Here is a 16,407-nt window from a genome sequence, read left to right on the forward strand (position 1 = left end):
ATTTACAATTGTATTTCAGATTATACTTCAGGATTTCATGAGGGACAGAAAAAGTTACTTCTTCTTCGTATCTTTTCAAATTCTGAAACAACAAACACAAAAAATAATTACATTTTCTCTTCACAAGTTTTTATAAAGCGTAGCGTCATGTTGGCGGCGGTCCATTGGTGTAGCTAAGCATCGGCGAGAACGAGCGAGCAAAGTTGTTGAATGCGACGCAGCCGTGGTCGCCTGTGGGCGCAGGAAGCAAACACGCAACCACCAGCAGTGTCAAGAACAGCACATGCAGCGGGAACGCCGCTCGCAGGATCCGGAAGATGAAAGGTCGTCGCTGAGAAATCTGCGGCTGTCGGCTGGCAGGAAGTGGGAGGTGTTAGTAGCACAAATCTCACTCTAAAACACATCAGAAAGGAAGATGGAGCTCACCTGATGGGCAACTGTGGTTCTGCAGGCTGAATATCCGAGTTATCCTACGAAAGACAAGGTTCAAGTTCAAAACCTGATGAGTCACATGACTTCTTCTCAGCACTCACCTGCTTTGAGGCGACATCACCACTGCAGTCACATGGCTTCTGGAATCAAACACGCAAGATGACACACAGGTACATACTGCTGTGAAGATGGCAGGTCATCTCACCGGTCGTGTCTGCAGCGACCCAATGTGGTCATCCCATTGTCGCTGCAGCAGCTGCATCTTGTTGGTGATCACGTGAAGCTTCTCGCTGACTGTGAATTTCTCTCCGACATCCACCAGCAGCTCGGACGCCGCCGCACTCAACGACGCCAGCTGTCCCTGACGAGCTTGGAGTTCCGCCTGCAGATGGCATCAGAGAGCACGTGAAGTTTGCAGGTAGAATGCAACGGCTCTGCGAACATGTCGAACCTTCAGCGAGGCATGGCGGTCCTGTAACTGGTTGGGGGTCAGGACCGTGTCGGTGACCTGCATCAGCTGGATGGTGTTTTGGAAGCAGGCGGCCCACTGCAGCAGCGATCGCAAAGATTCCTGGACCTCCTGTTGAGGACCAGTTAGTTCAGTTGGCAACGGACGGATCCGTTGGTGGTCAGACTCACCTGGTTCTGCGTCAGTCCGGCCTGGAGATTCCTCTGCCAGAGGTCCAGTGACTCGCAGGCCAGAGTCCAGCTGTGATTGGCTGAGCTCAGGGCATCCTGCAGCTGCTCGCAGTCTCCTTGCAGGAAATGAGCAGCAGCGAGGTTGACAGAGATCATTAGGCACTTGTGACTGTGGAACGACCGCTGCACCTCCTGGACCGGAACCAGAACCACACAACACAGACAATGGCTTGTTTAAATGTTCTGGGACAATAGCCCTTGCGGGTCCACCAGTAGTACCTTTAGTCTCTGGATGTTGTTCTCTATGTCCTGGATGTTGGCACACGGTGAGATCTCTTGCAACCGCTCCAGTTCTGGTAGGATCCGACCCAACCAGGAAGTGACATCACAGAGGTCAGCATTAAGCTTCTGCCAAAGCAGGTCAAGTTCTTCTTCTCTTTTCTGAGTCTGCAGCAGCTCCCAGCGCTGGATCACTCCTGACACCAGAACCACAGTAAGTCGAGTCGAACTTGATTCTTCACACGGTCACAAGAATCCCTTCCTACCTGAGTCATGGTGTTTGTGGGCCGAGCTGCTGGTCAGTCCGAACTCGTCCAGGTCTTGATGGTCATTCAGAGTCAACTGGACTTGTTGGACTTTGTTGATGCTGCAGGTGCAGTCGCTCATCAGGCTCAGCTACACACACAGACAAACATAAGTACGATTATTTAAAATTGACTGGCACATATGTTTGCGTGCGGGATGTCTCCTACATATCCCTGTTGGTATCCACTCCTCATGCTTTTGGCGTGCCGGTTATTTAAGCTCCTCTCTGGAGTACCGGTACAGGTCCAGAGGTCTTGGGCCGTTGACGCCCCTGCGGAAGATAAACCCTTTCAGACTTGTCCACATTAGCATCTAGCCTCTTAGATACCTGAAGGAGAACTGAAGTCCACGTCGTCCTTTTCATGCAAGGACGTTCGGCCGACGTCCACCATGTGGTCCCACTCCAGCGGGAGAGAGTCCACGCTGACGGGCGTCTCGCCGCCAAAGCGTTCTGGAGGAGGAGCCAGCAGGTGACATCTGACCTGATCGGCTAATATGTGACTGTTCAACGGACTCGACTCCTCCCCTCCCTGCTGCCGGGTCTCCGACCAGGACGTACCACTGTTGAGCTCATCAGACTCGTCTATCCACAATTCTTCCTCCAGTGGCTGCAACAGGAATCATGATTGACAGCGGTCAGTTATTGTCAAAAACAATGTGGTCGCGGCGTCTGACCTGTTGTCTTGTAACAAGCCGTTGATGGGAACGGGCGACGCGTCCAAAGACTTCCTGACAGTACGAGTGCAGCTCCTCCAACTCTTCCTCGATCAGGACCGCGTCCTCCGCACAACTCTTCTGGATCAGGACCTCCCCAAACACGATCAGCGCGTCAACCCCATCTGTGTGCATTGTGATGTCTTGCTGGAAGCCCTGTGGGAAGACCCTGGTTAGTTCTGTAAAAGACTCGACACAGTTTTATAGACAACTACGATAGTAGTAGTAGTAGTAGTTTGGTGTTTAGTGGTCCGTAATCTGTTATTTGTGAGGCATTTGTTACTGGGCCACACAGAAAGAAAAAAAGTTTTTAATTTATTTTCTATTGATTATTATGGTCTTAAATGAGTTTTATTTTGTGAGAAGGCCATGTCAACGTGCTTGTCTTTTTGAAAAAAATAAACATGAAAACCAATGTCTTCAATATAGGAGACACACACACCACTTTTTCCGGTCATGGTATTTTATTTTAACTTTCTTAATCTGAAGGTCGGTTTGTGAATATGCTGCTGACATTTAATGCAATTCCATAACTTGAGTAAGTGAACTATTAAACTCACTGTTGATAGGTCATTGTAGGTCCCTCAAGTAAGTAATGTACACGACTCAAGATAATCTCTGAACTCACATGGAGCTGCTCTATCTTCTTCTGGACGTGGCTCACGGAGAAGTGCTCAACATTGGTCAGCTGCAGGTCAAGCTCGGTCAGCCAGACCAGGATTCCCTCCCGTGTGGTCTCAAACTCTTCTCTCTGGGAGGTAAAGTGCTGTAGGGGGGCGCCAGGGAGGTTAAATGACACAGTCGCTCTACCCCAGAACACCCTGGGCTTTTTCCAACCATCACCTTCAGACGCCTCAAGATGGCGGTCACTCGGCGCTGGAGCTCGTCCCACCTCCGGTTCCCCTGCTCCACCAGGTCCTTCAGCTCACCTGAACTGTCGGTGCGATTCTCGCAGGCGAGACGTCGGTACTGCTTGTTAATGAGCTCCAGCTGAGTCAGGCACTCGTATACCTGTCGCTGGACCACCTGTCGCAGGAACACATAAGTCAGCAGAAGTTATTTTAAAGGCAAAACCCATGTTGAAGACAGGATGGGAAAGGAAAAAGCGGTGGGCTGAGTTGATGACTAGGCCCTGAACCCCCTCTACCTGTTGCAGAGTAGTATAAAGCAACCCCACTCTGAAGCCCAATGCGATGACCCAGCTCTAATCTCTGGACTATTGGTGACCTGTGTGGATAACTTAACAACTTCTGATAAGCGTGCCAGGATGTAGGTCAGTTGTGTCCGCACAAGCAGTTTGGACCAGGAATATCAGCGGTTGTCATGGGGACCAGCTGATCAGATTAGCCATCCCTAATCTGGTTAACCAGTTAACTGAGCGGCAACAACTCTGCTGCTCTATCGGTTCTATCTAGACCAGGTTAGAGTGCTGTGGTCATCTGTATTCTGGCTGAGGAGTGGAACTCTAATCATTACTAAGGAAAGTTCAGTCACTGTGGGTTTCCTTTGTCATAGACATTCACTCATCTCTGTGACTCAGTTCATTGTGGATGTCACGGGTCGGGGAAATCCTGTCCTCACCTCAAACTTCTTTAGCTCCTCGCGGGCCTGCAGGTACGGGACGTCTGAGGTGTCAGGGGTCGCCGCTGTCCGCTCGGCTGTCTGCAGCCAGTCGTGGAGTCTAGACCAGTTCTCCAGAAACATAGACCAGAGTCGCCCGGTCTCCTCGATCCTGCAGAGCCGTGAGCAGAAGACCTACAGTCAGGACAAAGAACTCTGAGGGGACGCCATAACCCTGACCTGATCCTGCGGTCCAGTGCAGAGGCGCAGATGTTTGTCCAGCGCCGGTCCAGACTGACACTCGTGTGCTGGACGTAGTCGTGTTCAGGGTCGCTGGTACTGGCATCTTTTTCATGAAGCAGCACATCGCAAAGGGTCAGAACCAATGACACGCTGTCGGCATGTCGCTCGATCTTCTTCTGGAGCTCCTGTAGAGGGCGCACACATCAGTCAGACGGGTCCGGGAAGAACTTTGACTAGTGAAGCAAGGTAAGAACGAAGAGTTTGAGGGTGACAGGCGACGCAGCAGGAGACTGACAGACACGTACGCGTCTCCACGGTGACCAGACAGTGAAGAGCTCTTTAACACTCGAGCTGTTTCACACATCCAGACTAATGGAGGTGCTCTCCTTACCTGTCAATCAAACTTCCCAAATCAGCCCGTCACTTCTTCCCGTTGAAGTTTGAAGCAGAGTCATTGTCAGTTGACAAAGAGCGTGTGTGAGTCTGAGCGTGTGTTTGTGAATGAGTGTATGTGTGAGTCTGAGTGTGAATATGTGTGAGTTTGAGTGTGTTTGTGAATGTATGTGTGAGTCTAAGTGTCTGTGGCAATTTTTTGTGTGAGTGTTAACATGTTTTTTTTATGTATGACACTGAGTGTGTGTGTGTTTGTGTGCATGTGCGCTTGTGTTGTGTTTGTTGTACGTTAGGTTTTCTGTGAGTGTGCGTGCTAGTTTGTTTGTGAGTGAAAAGTCTGTGTTTGAGTGCGAGTCTGAGATTGTGTGCACGCTTTTGGGTGTGACTGTGAATATGGGTGTCTTTGTGCAAGAGTCTGTTTCATCCATGTTTGTGTGAGTCTATATGTGTGCATGAGTCTGAATGTGAGTCCATGTTTGTGTTAGTCTACTGTATATGTGAGTCTGTGTGTGTGTGAGTCCATGTGTGTTTGAGTTTGTATGGGAGTCGGAATATGAGGCCATGTGTGTGTGACTGTATGTAAGTCCATGTGTGTGTAAATCTGTACGCGAGTTCATGTGTGATGTCTTTGTTAGTCTCTAGTGTGAGTCTGTTTGTGAGGTTGTGTGTGTGTGAGTCTCCATGTGAATATATGTGTGATGCGAGTTGTTATGTGAGTCCATGTGTGTGTTAGTCTGTATGTGAGTCTATGTGTGTGTGTGAGTGTTTATATGAGTGTGTGGGTGTGTGAGAGTTTGTATATGAGTCCATGTTAATGTAAGTCTGTATGTGAGTCAATGTGTTTGTGAGTGTAGATATGAGTCCATGTAAATGTGAGTCAGTATGTGAGTCCATGTGTGTGTGAGTGTATATATGAGTCCATGTTAATGTAAGTCTGTATGTGAGTCAATGTGTTTGTGAGTGTAGATATGAGTCCATGTAAATGTGAGTCAGTATGTGAGTCCATGTGTGTGTGAGTGTAGATATGAGTCCATGTAAATGTGAGTCTGTGTGTGAGTCCATGTGTGTGTGAGTCTGTATGTGAGTCCATGTGTGTGTGAGTGTAGATATGAGTCTCTGTGTGTGTGAGTTTGTATGTGAGTGCATGTGTGTGTGAGTGTATAAATGAGTCTGTGTGTGAGTCCATGTGTGTGTGAGTGTAGATATGAGTCCATGTAAATGTGACTCTGTGTGTGAGTCCATGTGTGTGTGAGTCTGTATGTGAGTCCATGTGTGTGTGACTGTATATATGAGTCCATGTAAATGTGAGTCTGTATGTGAGTCCATGTGTGTGTGAGTGTACATATGAGTCCATGTGAATGTGAGTCTGTATGTGAGTCCATGTGTGTGTGAGTGTATATATGAGTCCATGTGTGTGTGAGTCTGTATTTGAGTCAATGTGTGTGTGAGTGTATATATGAGTCCATGTGAATGTGAGTCGGTATGTGAGTCCATGTGTGTGTGAGTGTATATATGAGTCCATGTGTGTGTGAGTCTGTATTTGAGTCCATGTGTGTGTGAGTGTATATATGAGTCCATGTAAATGTGAGTCTGTATGTGAGTCCATGTGTGTGTGAGTGTATATATGAGTCCATGTGTGTGTGAGTCTGTATTTGAGTCAATGTGTGTGTGAGTGTATATATGAGTCCATGTGTGTGTGAGTCTGTATGTGAGTCCATGTGTGTGTGAGTGTATATATGAGTCTGTGTGTGTGTGAGTCCATGTGCGTGTGAGCGTATATATGAGTCCATGTAAATGTGAGTCTGTATGTGAGTCCATGTGTGTGTGAGTGTATATATGAGTCCATGTGAATGTGAGTCTGTATGTGAGTCCATGTGTGTGTGAGTGTATATATGAGTCCATGTGAATGTGAGTCTGTATGTGAGTCCATGTGTGTGTGAGTGTATATATGAGTCCATGTAAATGTGAGTCTGTATGTGAGTCCATGTGTGTGTGAGTGTATATATGAGTCCATGTGAATGTGAGTTTGTATGTGAGTCCATGTGTGTGTGAGTGTATATATGAGTCCATGTGTGTGTGAGTCTGTATTTGAGTCAATGTGTGTGTGAGTGTATATATGAGTCCATGTGTGTGTGAGTCTGTATGTGAGTCCATGTGTGTGTGAGTGTATATATGAGTCTGTGTGTGTGTGAGTCCATGTGTGTGTGAGCGTATATATGAGTCTGTGTGTGTGTGTGAGTCTATGTGTGTGTGACTGTATATATGAGTCTGTGTGTGTGTGAGTCTGTGTGTGCGCACTGAAGGTCCTGGTCTCACCTGGTGCTCCATTAGTTTGTCCTGGATCTCATTGTGGTGACAGACATTGTAGATCAGTGGCTCCGCCAGGTCTGACTCGACCTGGTTCATCCAGGTCCTGAGCTGGTTCATGTTGTGATCCAGTTGTTGGACAGTCGCCAGAGTCTCCTTCAGCTTTTTCACTCTGAAGGTCAACGGAGGGTCAGTGCCTGGCTAGCCAAGGAACTGTGGAGACGTGCCGTACCTGCTCTCGATGTGGTCGAACAGGTGCTGCCAGCGCTTGTTTACGTTGCTCAGCTTGTGGTTCAGCTCCGCCACCTTGGTCTTGTTGCTGGCCGTGATCAGCTGATCTCCGAGCTGATTTAGGTGGGTCTTGTTTTCGCTGAACAGGTTCATCTCCTCCATGCAGTCCTGAGTTGTCAATCAATCCACATTAAGTTCACTGACTCTAGTGCATTCCATGACTATGATCGATTCATTGCCTGTGCTGTGTTCACCGACTCTAGTATGGTCACAGAATTTGTTGTGTTCACTGACTGTGTTGTGTGTTCACTTACATTGCTGTGTTCACTGACTGTGTTGTGTGTTCACTTACATTGCTGTGTTCACTGACTCTTGTGTGTTAACTTACAGTGGTGTGTTCAATGACTCTTGTGTGTTAACTTACAGTGGTGTGTTCAATGACTCTTGTGTGTTAACTTACAGTGGTGTGTTCAATGACTCTTGTGTGTTCACTGACTCTAGTGATTTCACTGACTCTTGTGATTTCACTTACTGTGGTGTGTTCTTCGTTTGTTCTCACCTTCTTGAGCTTCTCCACCATCTCTTCGATGTTGAGGTCAGAGGACGAGGTCACCTTGTTCTCCATCTGCGTCAGCCAATCACAGAGCTCCTTGTTCTTCTGGTCGAACATCATCCAGGCGCTCAGGCGGTCCGTGATCTCCTGCTCCCGCAGAGAAACCTGCAGCACACCAACGTGTGAACGTGTTTCTTGTGACTGTAGCCTCACCTGTCCCCACTACTGCTCACCTGCAGACAGAGCTCCTCCCACTCCTGCTGCGTCTCCTTCACCTGCTGCTGGAGCAACATCTCGTCGTCCGCCAGCAAGAACTGAGACACGTCCGACTTCATGACGCTCAACTCTGCCAGTCGTTCGGCCCAGCCCTCCAGCAGGTCCTTGTCCTCCTGCGTGACACACACACGATGAGATGTCCGACTAGAGGATTACCTCCCGGGGGGGGGGGAGGCGGGGGAGGAGGAGGGAGGCGGAGCCAGAGAGTATGAAGGACCTCAGATCCCAAATCAGTTTTCTGACTCCAAATTCAAACTCTTCACCTCCTCAATCGGGTCAAAGGTCATCGGCTGCTCCGGGTCCTCCGGTCCTGACCGCTCCAATCTTGACACAAACCTCTGCAGCTTCTGCTTCTCAACCCCAAGTCCGGTCTCACAGCGATCCCAGTTCTGACCAGAGACACATTGACAGTCGGTCATGACTTTTCCGGCCCAGGACCAGAACCTCTGAACAGGTTTAGACAAGAAATCAAACATTTAAAAAAAAAATAGTAATGTGTACCTGGATGGTGGCCCTCGTCAGGTCCAACCTTTGACCCAGCAGCCGCTTCAGGGTCTCCCAGTCCTCCTGCAGGGTCCCCAGCTGCTCCTGGATCTGGTTCTGAGTGTCCTGGTCGCCTGCACAGAAGAGCTGTCGACCAAGTTCCAGAGTGCTGGCCAGTCCACTTTGGTTCTGCTGGAATAGCTGCTGGGTGAGCTGTGGACAGGGAGTGACACCACAGAGGTTGATGGGATTAGCATATGATGATGATAACGACTCAGAGATTTAATCATGATGTCACTTCCTGCTTACTTTCAGCTCCTCCAGAGAGAGTTGCAGCTGCTGCAAGCTGCAGCGTGGAGGTCCAGCAGGGGGCAGTAGCGCCCGCACCTCCTTCAGAAACCTCTGCAGCCTCTTCAGGCCACGCATGTAACGATGCCAGCGTTTCACCAGACTCTCCACTAGAGAGCAGCGCTGCTCGACTCGCTGCAGCACCGTCTGCCAGCGCTCACGAAGTTGTGAAAGTGTGAGGACAAAGTTGGTACTGCAGCAGAGGAAAGTGTTTGAGTGTGCGTTTGTGCAGGCATGAGTGTGTGTGAGTGTACCTGTTCTCCACATGACCTCGCTGCAACATCTGGAGAGCTTCTGACTCTACAGAGTGAAGAATCTGGTGACCGGAGCAAAGTTCGGCCTGAAACCACTGACAGACACACACACACACCGTTAACCATTTGTGTGTATACTTTGTGTATACACGACTGCGTGCCTACATATGTGTAGAAATTAGTGTTTGTGTGAGTACATGCTACAGATGCTACATTATTGTGTCTGTACTTTCTGTGTACATGTGGTGATATGTTTGTGTGTTTACCTTTTTAGTACACATGGTTACATGTTTGTGTGTATACATTGTGATAACATATGGTTATATGTTTGTGTGTATACCTTGTGAGTACACATGGTTATATGATTGTGTGTATGCCTTGTAAGAACACATGTTATACGTTTATGTGTATAATTTGTGTGTCCATGAGGTTATACGTTTGTGTGTATACTTTCTGAGAAAACATGGTCGTATGTTTGTGTGTATACTTTGTGTGTACAAGTGGTAATGGCTTGTGAGAACACGTTATATGTTTGTGTGTACACTTTGTAAATACACATGATTATATGTGTTTGTGTATACCTTATGACTACACATGGTTATATGTTTGTGTTTGGCTTGTGTGAACAGATGTTATGTGTTTGCATGTATACATTGTGACTATAATTAGTCATATATTTGTGTGTACTTTGCGAGTACTCATGATTATTAATTGTGTGTGTGTACACATACAGTATATGTAGTCTGTGTGTATACCGTTTGTTTACACATGATTGTGTGTGTACCTTTTGTGTACACATGGCTAGATGTTTGTGTGTATACTTTGTGTGTATACGTCACTGTGTTTGTGTGTATACATGATGTGTTCACTTCAGTGTGTTTGTGTGTACACCTGGTTTATACATGGCTTTGTTTTTTTTATGTTGTGTATACCTTGTGTGTGCGCACAGCTGTATTTTCCCTAGATATGTTGTCAGTGCATATGGTTATGTATTGTGTATATACCTGGTGCAAACTCATGGTTGTGTATTGTGTATGTACCTTGTGTATACACAGTTGCTCTCTGAGTCCAGAGTAACTTCCAGAAACATCAACAGCAATATTCTCTTCCATTTTCTGGAGGAATGACGTCCAGAGGTCACACTGACGCTGGAAGTCCTGCCGACTCAGCATTTGTGCCTGCGAGACACTGTCCCCACAAACACACAGGTTGTCACTTTGGCAGGTGAGATGCTCCACATGGACTCTTACCTGCTCGCCTCCTCGGCTCTCGCCTCAGCGGCTCTCCAGCGGAAGTTCAGCAGCTGAAGACGATGAGTGGTGGCGTCATTTAGCAACACGTCGTGGCTGAGCTCGTTCACCAGGTCCAGGTCGGCTGACCGCCCGCTGAACTGGAGGAGGGTCCACTGAAAGCACGATGTCATCATCAGACATGACGCTCACAAGAGAAACTTTCGGAAAAAAAAAATTGAATTCCAAAAATAAATTCCAGTGACCTGGTTCTGAGTCTGGGTCTGAGCCGAGTCCTGGGTGAGTCCCTGATCCCGGATAGGTCCCTGGTCATGGTTGAGTCCCTTATCCCGGGAGTCCAGACGGTGCAGCCACAGGTCTAGTGTTTCCTCCAGAGAGTCCAGCAGGCAGTGAAGTTGGGTCAGACTCTGTTGCTCCTCCTGCAGACACCAAAGCTGCTCGTTAACTCTAATTAGTGGGTCAGCGTGTCGGCAATCTGGGTCAGTCTGGATCTGACCGGGTCAGTGCCAGAAAAAGCCTCATTCATGGTTACTAGTCACCTGCAGTCGCTCACGTCTCTGGGTCAGTTGCTCTCTCTGCCGGACCAGGTCCCGGGTCAACACCCTGCACTCTGACTGGAGCAGAGAGGCGCCGAGTGGATCCAGATGATCCATCAGGTGTCTTGAGGCCTCCAGCACCCCCTGCAGGTCTGACTCCAAACTACCCACTCTGGCCAGGGAACCCTGCAGGGTCGAGGCAAAATCAGGAGTTGAACCTTCGACAATGACGTGCTACAGGTCAGCACCTGGATCTTGCGGATGGTAGTATCAACATGATCCTCCCCTGTGATGTCATCTTCACTGGCCCCGCCCCCCAGAGCTGTGATGTCACTTTGCAGTGTCAGCAGTAGTTGTGTCAGCGATGCTGCTTGAGTGTAAAAGTTGGTCCACGACTGTAGTACGATGCTGCTGCGGCCCAGACGACGACGCACACACTCCAGAACCCAAGTCCACCTGAGAGTGAGAGTGTGTGCATGAGCATGGTTGCACAATTGTTTGTGTGTGTGTCTATAAATATGTGTTTTATTATTTTTGTGTGTGCATCTACAAACGTGTGTGCATTATTGTTAAGGTGTGTGTGTATGTGAAACAATTTCCCAAAGGAGACCTCCTGAGGGATCAATAAAGTTTTACCTTACCTTACCTTACCTTATGTGTCTATGAACGTGTGTGTATGTCTATAAACATGTGTGCATGTTTGTCAAAGAGTTTGTGTGTCTAATTATGTGTGTGTCATAACATTTTCCTTTTGTGTGTTTCTATGAATGGTTGTGTAGGATTGTTTTTGTGTGTTTGTGTCTATGAACAAAGATTATTTTTTTCATGTTTGTGTGTGTGTTTGTGTGTCACCTTTCTCTATCTTGGTTCAGACGCTCATCGAGGACTTGAGCGGCAGCAGGACTGATGACATCGTGCAGTGACATCATCATCTCAGTTAGGTTGTTCCAGTCCGACTCACTTTTCTCAGTATCCTCCAGAAGGTTCTGTAGAACACGACAAGTCTAAGAACCAACATCAGCGAGGAGGGCCCGCACATGTATCGTTCACCTTCAGACGAGCGTGCAGGAGTCGCTGGCCCTGCAGGCAGAGCTGAGGGCCACAAAGGAGCTCCAGAGTTCCTCCAACTCTCACTCCCTGACGCCGTAGCTCCTGCAGGCCTGTTTCCACGGAGACCCAAAGATGGTGGCTGTCAGTCAAACTAGGTCTCAGCATCTTGACCTGGACGACAGTGACTAGTTAAGAGTCTGGACCTGATGACCTCTGACCCTACACACTACTATGATAAATCATACGTGATGCTGAAGTCTTCTGAGTGACTCTTCAGTCGCACTAGTGACATCACAGTCCACATGAGCTTCAGCCCGAAAAGTCTCAAGAACCAACAAGTACTGCTGGATCTTCAGCTCCACTGTCTGAAACACACAGTCACAAAAACATAGTCACAAATGCACCCACAATAAAGTCACAATAAAGCATTGCAGACACGCACACAAATATAGTATTCTGTGATGTGAGAGAGTTATTTCATGTTGCTATGATCTCTGACCTCACAGGTTTCCAGGCTGTGCTGTATGTCCATCAGGGTTGTCGGTGTTGAGACTCTCCAGAGGTTCATGTCTGAGATCCACTTGTTCATCTCCCGGAGTCGGGCAGACAGTCGATTCCTGGTCCTCAGGTCCCGTTCCAGTTGATGGATCTGGGAGAGACCCGTGGCCATATTGTTGTGTCATCATGGCGTCATCACAGTGACATCACTCTCAGGCCACCCTTAGTCACTTACTTGAAAACGAACTTCCTGTTGAAGTCGCTGCCCAAGGCTGCAGACTTGACCCTGGTCCTCCGCAAACTGATTCAGCTGACTGGGATCCTCTGTACAGCACTGGATTGGCTCTTTGACGAAGTCCAGTGTGAGCCAGTGGGCCTGAAGTTCTGAACCAATCATCTGAGAAGACAGAGATTTGGTTTGTTTCCAGAACAAATTAATTCTGAGAATCTTGTGTTGATCATGACACCTTGTACGATGTGAGAAGAGCTTGTAGATCTGCAGCAACACAAGTTTTGACCGGACTACGAAGGTTCTCCAGCCTGGACTCAACACCAGAAAACCAACGCAGCAAATGATGCAGCACAACCTGCTGGTTGCTTCTGTCTGTCCAATGCTGAGAAACAAACACACACAGGATGACACACACAAACACACACACACAAAACAAACACACCGACACTGACCTGATGGAGATCTCGCAGCAGGACTGGAACCTTTGTCACCAGACTGGACCAGTCCTGCTCCACCTGCCTGAGCCGAATCGTGACAGAGTCCAGTTCCAGATCCTGGTCTGAGGACTCCTCTAGCAGCTGGAGCAGTTGAGATCCTGAGCTGCTTACTGTCGTCTTCAGTCCTGACCAGAACTCCAGTTCTTTAGATACATTCTGACGGCACAGAATCCGAACCAGTGTTTAATATAGACTTTCTGGGAACAACTATGCAACTGGCAGTTTTAGACTCACCACCATCAAAAGGAAAAGTTCCTGTTTCTCATCTGGATCTGCTCCCTTTTGGGCCTGACTGCACATTTCAATTGTTTGCCTGGCTTCACTCATCCAGTTGCAAAGTTTGGCAGAATCCGGGAAAAATCTGAGAGACAAGGTGATGTCATCAAGGTGTTCGTAAAGGTTTGGGACTACTTCACTTACTTTCTCATCAAATTCTTTTTTATCTCAGATTGTGCGACCTGTGCCTTTGCTCTCCTCTTCAGAGTTTTCATCTGAGCCTCTATCTGTTGACAGACCATGCCCACTTCTATGCAGCCGGCTGCGTGAAGCCTCAGACCATCCTCCAACATGCGCCTGAGACGGAGACGGTTCTTGTCCTCAGATAACTCCTGTATAGAGTCCACAATTTGCAAAACAACATTCACTTTGAAGGGACTTCAGCAGGACCGACCTGCCAGACAGACTGCAGATCAACCCCTGTAGTCAGGGTCATGTATGACATTTGGACTCCATTCATTAGGGCGTCCCACCAGATTTTGTCTTCGTCCCACCGGGACCACATCTAAGTAGAAGAGTCACAAATATATCAGCACATCTTTATGTGAAGAGGAGACTGGGAGTAGTACTTGGAGTGTCTCTTTCAGGTTGGTTTCTTTCTCCAGGGCCTGCTCCAGCAGACTGACCACATCCCCCCGAAGTTCCATCATAAGACTTCCAGACCTGCAGGGGGAAACCTCAGGAGCTCTCGTGCTCAGGACCTGGATAACCTGCCAGTGTTGGCTTAGGAACTGGAAGAACCTCTGAAGTAGCAAACTTGAGGTTTAACAATAGGCCACACCTAAAAAGATCACATAACCAAGACTCACGGACCGTATGTTCGGCAAGCTGCTGCTGGACATAACACCTTCTGGTTAACGCTATATCTTGACTCAGAAGCTTGTGACCATGGTCCACCAGGACCTTCACTCTGCGGATCAGACGATCCAACGAGTGGCACGTCTCGTCCTGCACAGCAGAGGAAGTCTGGTGGGTTCAGACTCTTTGTTGTGTTAGCATGTGAGTTTCTTTGTTATCATCGGCACATGTTCAACTACCATTGATGCTAACACATGAGCGTCTTCAAAGACTAGCATCATACCATCACTGACAGCCTTAACAGCACCTGCCACAAAGGTGACTCTGGCCCTCCCGCTCTCACCTGAACCAGTGGACCAGTTGATGAATGGCTTTAAAGATAAATTGGTGAATTGGATTTAAAGAGATCTCTGTTTGTGTTACCCATGTCATCATTTGAGTTAAGGCACAGTTCCGGACAGCACCTGACCTTCATTAATGCTTGGACATCTTGGGAAACAAAGTTACTTTGCCGACTGCTTGCTTGTGTCTCCATTAGTTGACTGATCCGTCCTACGTGACCAGATCCCTCATCTGAACACCATGACTGTGAGTAAAAATCCTCCCACAGTGTTGATCCAGAAACAAAAAAAAATGTAGTTCCATTATGAGTCCACTTCTGGGACTGCAAGCGCGCGCACACACACACACACACACACACACACACACAAACTCCTGCCTCATCCACTCATCTCACAGCTGTAAGCCACTCTTAGAGTTATGGTACACCCAACCCTACCCACAAGCTCCCACACGCACACGCTGAATACTCCTCTTCCACACACAAATATGTACTATTTGACACAACCAACCACTCATGCCACAGACCCACCAAACACTTATCCACTCAACTTTGACGCACTTCTTCCATACACACAACTGTTCCAGACATCGACTTGTGCAACAAACAGACTTGTACTACACAGATAGACAACCCTCCCACACCCACTAGTGGCACACATACTGTCGTACCATGCCGTCTCTCGCACACCCACAAGTGGCACACACAGTCTTACCATGCGAACTTCATTCATTGACTCTTGCATCGCACAGGGTTGTACCATGCAAACACCCGAACATCTGAAGGTGACACACCCAACTCCCATTCACGCAGTCATGCTTCACACATTAGAGCCTCACTGAACTTCAGACTGGTGTCTGGACTTGGGGGGGTTATGCTGCTCCACTGTCCCGACACAGACAGACACATGTTTCACTGCTGGGGTTTATTGAAGAACAGGAAGTAGAATTTACACCAACATGCCGTTAATGTTTAAACTGAAGTGAAAATTCTGCAAAACAGGCAATAAGGGGAACAGTAGCGTCACCATGGCGACTGGATGGGACCTGTGGTGGAAGTGGCGTGAAGGGGTCTCTGAAATATGAAGTCCTGTTGTTGATGAGCAGGCATATTGTCAAAGCTGGAATGTAGAAACCTTTAAACGTTTTCAGAGTTGCAGTATTTTCACCAGTAACAGTGTTAATCATCACATTAATTATCAGTTATCAATGCACCTAGATTACACAGCAGTTTTAGCTAACAGTTAGCTTGTTGTCATGTAACACAAACACAAAGGGATTACAATTTAATTTCATACAATCGTTAAAAAACGGATCAGGATAAACTCATGCAGATGTCAAACCATCTGATCCGGTACATAAACTACCGCCACCATGTCAACAACCACCTGGCTATAAGAGGCACTTCCTCTGCTGACCACAGAGAAGCAGCAGAGATTTCCGGGAGTCCGCCCGGAACCACGTCACAGCACACCAGGTCCGAAATGAAATAGTAAGTGTCTGGTTGTAAAAGCCAGGACATTTGAAAAACCTTTGTTGAGTCCAAATCCGGAGGACATTCTTCAGCTGCAGGTTCGGTTGGGACTAAAGTCGGGCCTGATGATCCTTACAATCTAAGACACTACACATCTGGACTGGGTTTTGGAGGGTCTAACGGTGCTGGTGTTTACCATGCTCTCAGATCCGGACGGGGTACTGGAAATGGATGACTGTATAGATTCTGAGGAACTGCTGGATTCTGCCGGGCCTGAGGTGATGGCTCGGATCTGGGGAAGACGAGTGTGTCGGTGAGCATGAAAGAGTGAGTTAGCGTGTGTGGAAAGGTTATGTTGTTCACCTGTGGGTCATCTTCAGCTCTGATATCATGTTGACCTGATGGTTCTGTTTCGACTGGTTTCTCCGACAGCTGAGGA

At 48.0% G+C, this 16,407-nt stretch overlaps 1 protein-coding gene across 1 annotated transcript in view; it reads right to left on the reverse strand.

Moving 5' to 3' along the window:
- Positions 1–60: 60 nt before the first annotated feature.
- The window catches only part of syne2b (spectrin repeat containing, nuclear envelope 2b), a 58,660-nt gene continuing 42,313 nt past the window's right edge, over positions 61–16,407 (reverse strand). Inside the window, exons 74-115 of the mRNA XM_087780357.1 lie at positions 16,332–16,400; positions 16,117–16,260; positions 14,171–14,305; positions 13,927–14,100; positions 13,752–13,862; positions 13,502–13,689; positions 13,316–13,442; positions 13,037–13,237; positions 12,820–12,966; positions 12,588–12,749; positions 12,354–12,503; positions 12,100–12,219; positions 11,855–12,025; positions 11,657–11,790; positions 11,053–11,260; positions 10,808–10,990; positions 10,514–10,687; positions 10,269–10,423; positions 10,059–10,206; positions 9,019–9,113; positions 8,726–8,957; positions 8,435–8,629; positions 8,197–8,322; positions 7,891–8,046; positions 7,664–7,822; positions 7,106–7,272; positions 6,883–7,045; positions 4,171–4,358; positions 3,952–4,102; positions 3,214–3,396; positions 2,999–3,136; positions 2,332–2,526; positions 1,985–2,264; positions 1,824–1,927; positions 1,617–1,746; positions 1,351–1,547; positions 1,072–1,263; positions 884–1,012; positions 638–814; positions 534–572; positions 427–470; positions 61–353 (exon numbers count right to left, since the gene is read on the reverse strand). Of these exons, the coding sequence (XP_087636483.1) occupies positions 146–353; positions 427–470; positions 534–572; positions 638–814; positions 884–1,012; positions 1,072–1,263; positions 1,351–1,547; positions 1,617–1,746; positions 1,824–1,927; positions 1,985–2,264; positions 2,332–2,526; positions 2,999–3,136; positions 3,214–3,396; positions 3,952–4,102; positions 4,171–4,358; positions 6,883–7,045; positions 7,106–7,272; positions 7,664–7,822; positions 7,891–8,046; positions 8,197–8,322; positions 8,435–8,629; positions 8,726–8,957; positions 9,019–9,113; positions 10,059–10,206; positions 10,269–10,423; positions 10,514–10,687; positions 10,808–10,990; positions 11,053–11,260; positions 11,657–11,790; positions 11,855–12,025; positions 12,100–12,219; positions 12,354–12,503; positions 12,588–12,749; positions 12,820–12,966; positions 13,037–13,237; positions 13,316–13,442; positions 13,502–13,689; positions 13,752–13,862; positions 13,927–14,100; positions 14,171–14,305; positions 16,117–16,260; positions 16,332–16,400 (6,549 nt within the window). The 3' untranslated portion in view covers positions 61–145. The remainder of the gene's footprint in view (positions 354–426; positions 471–533; positions 573–637; positions 815–883; positions 1,013–1,071; positions 1,264–1,350; positions 1,548–1,616; positions 1,747–1,823; positions 1,928–1,984; positions 2,265–2,331; positions 2,527–2,998; positions 3,137–3,213; positions 3,397–3,951; positions 4,103–4,170; positions 4,359–6,882; positions 7,046–7,105; positions 7,273–7,663; positions 7,823–7,890; positions 8,047–8,196; positions 8,323–8,434; positions 8,630–8,725; positions 8,958–9,018; positions 9,114–10,058; positions 10,207–10,268; positions 10,424–10,513; positions 10,688–10,807; positions 10,991–11,052; positions 11,261–11,656; positions 11,791–11,854; positions 12,026–12,099; positions 12,220–12,353; positions 12,504–12,587; positions 12,750–12,819; positions 12,967–13,036; positions 13,238–13,315; positions 13,443–13,501; positions 13,690–13,751; positions 13,863–13,926; positions 14,101–14,170; positions 14,306–16,116; positions 16,261–16,331; positions 16,401–16,407) is intronic.

The sequence above is a fragment of the Callionymus lyra genome, chromosome 18 (assembly GCF_982586985.1).
Source record: "Callionymus lyra chromosome 18, fCalLyr1.hap1.1, whole genome shotgun sequence".
In the NCBI taxonomy this organism is placed as follows: domain Eukaryota; kingdom Metazoa; phylum Chordata; class Actinopteri; order Syngnathiformes; family Callionymidae; genus Callionymus; species Callionymus lyra.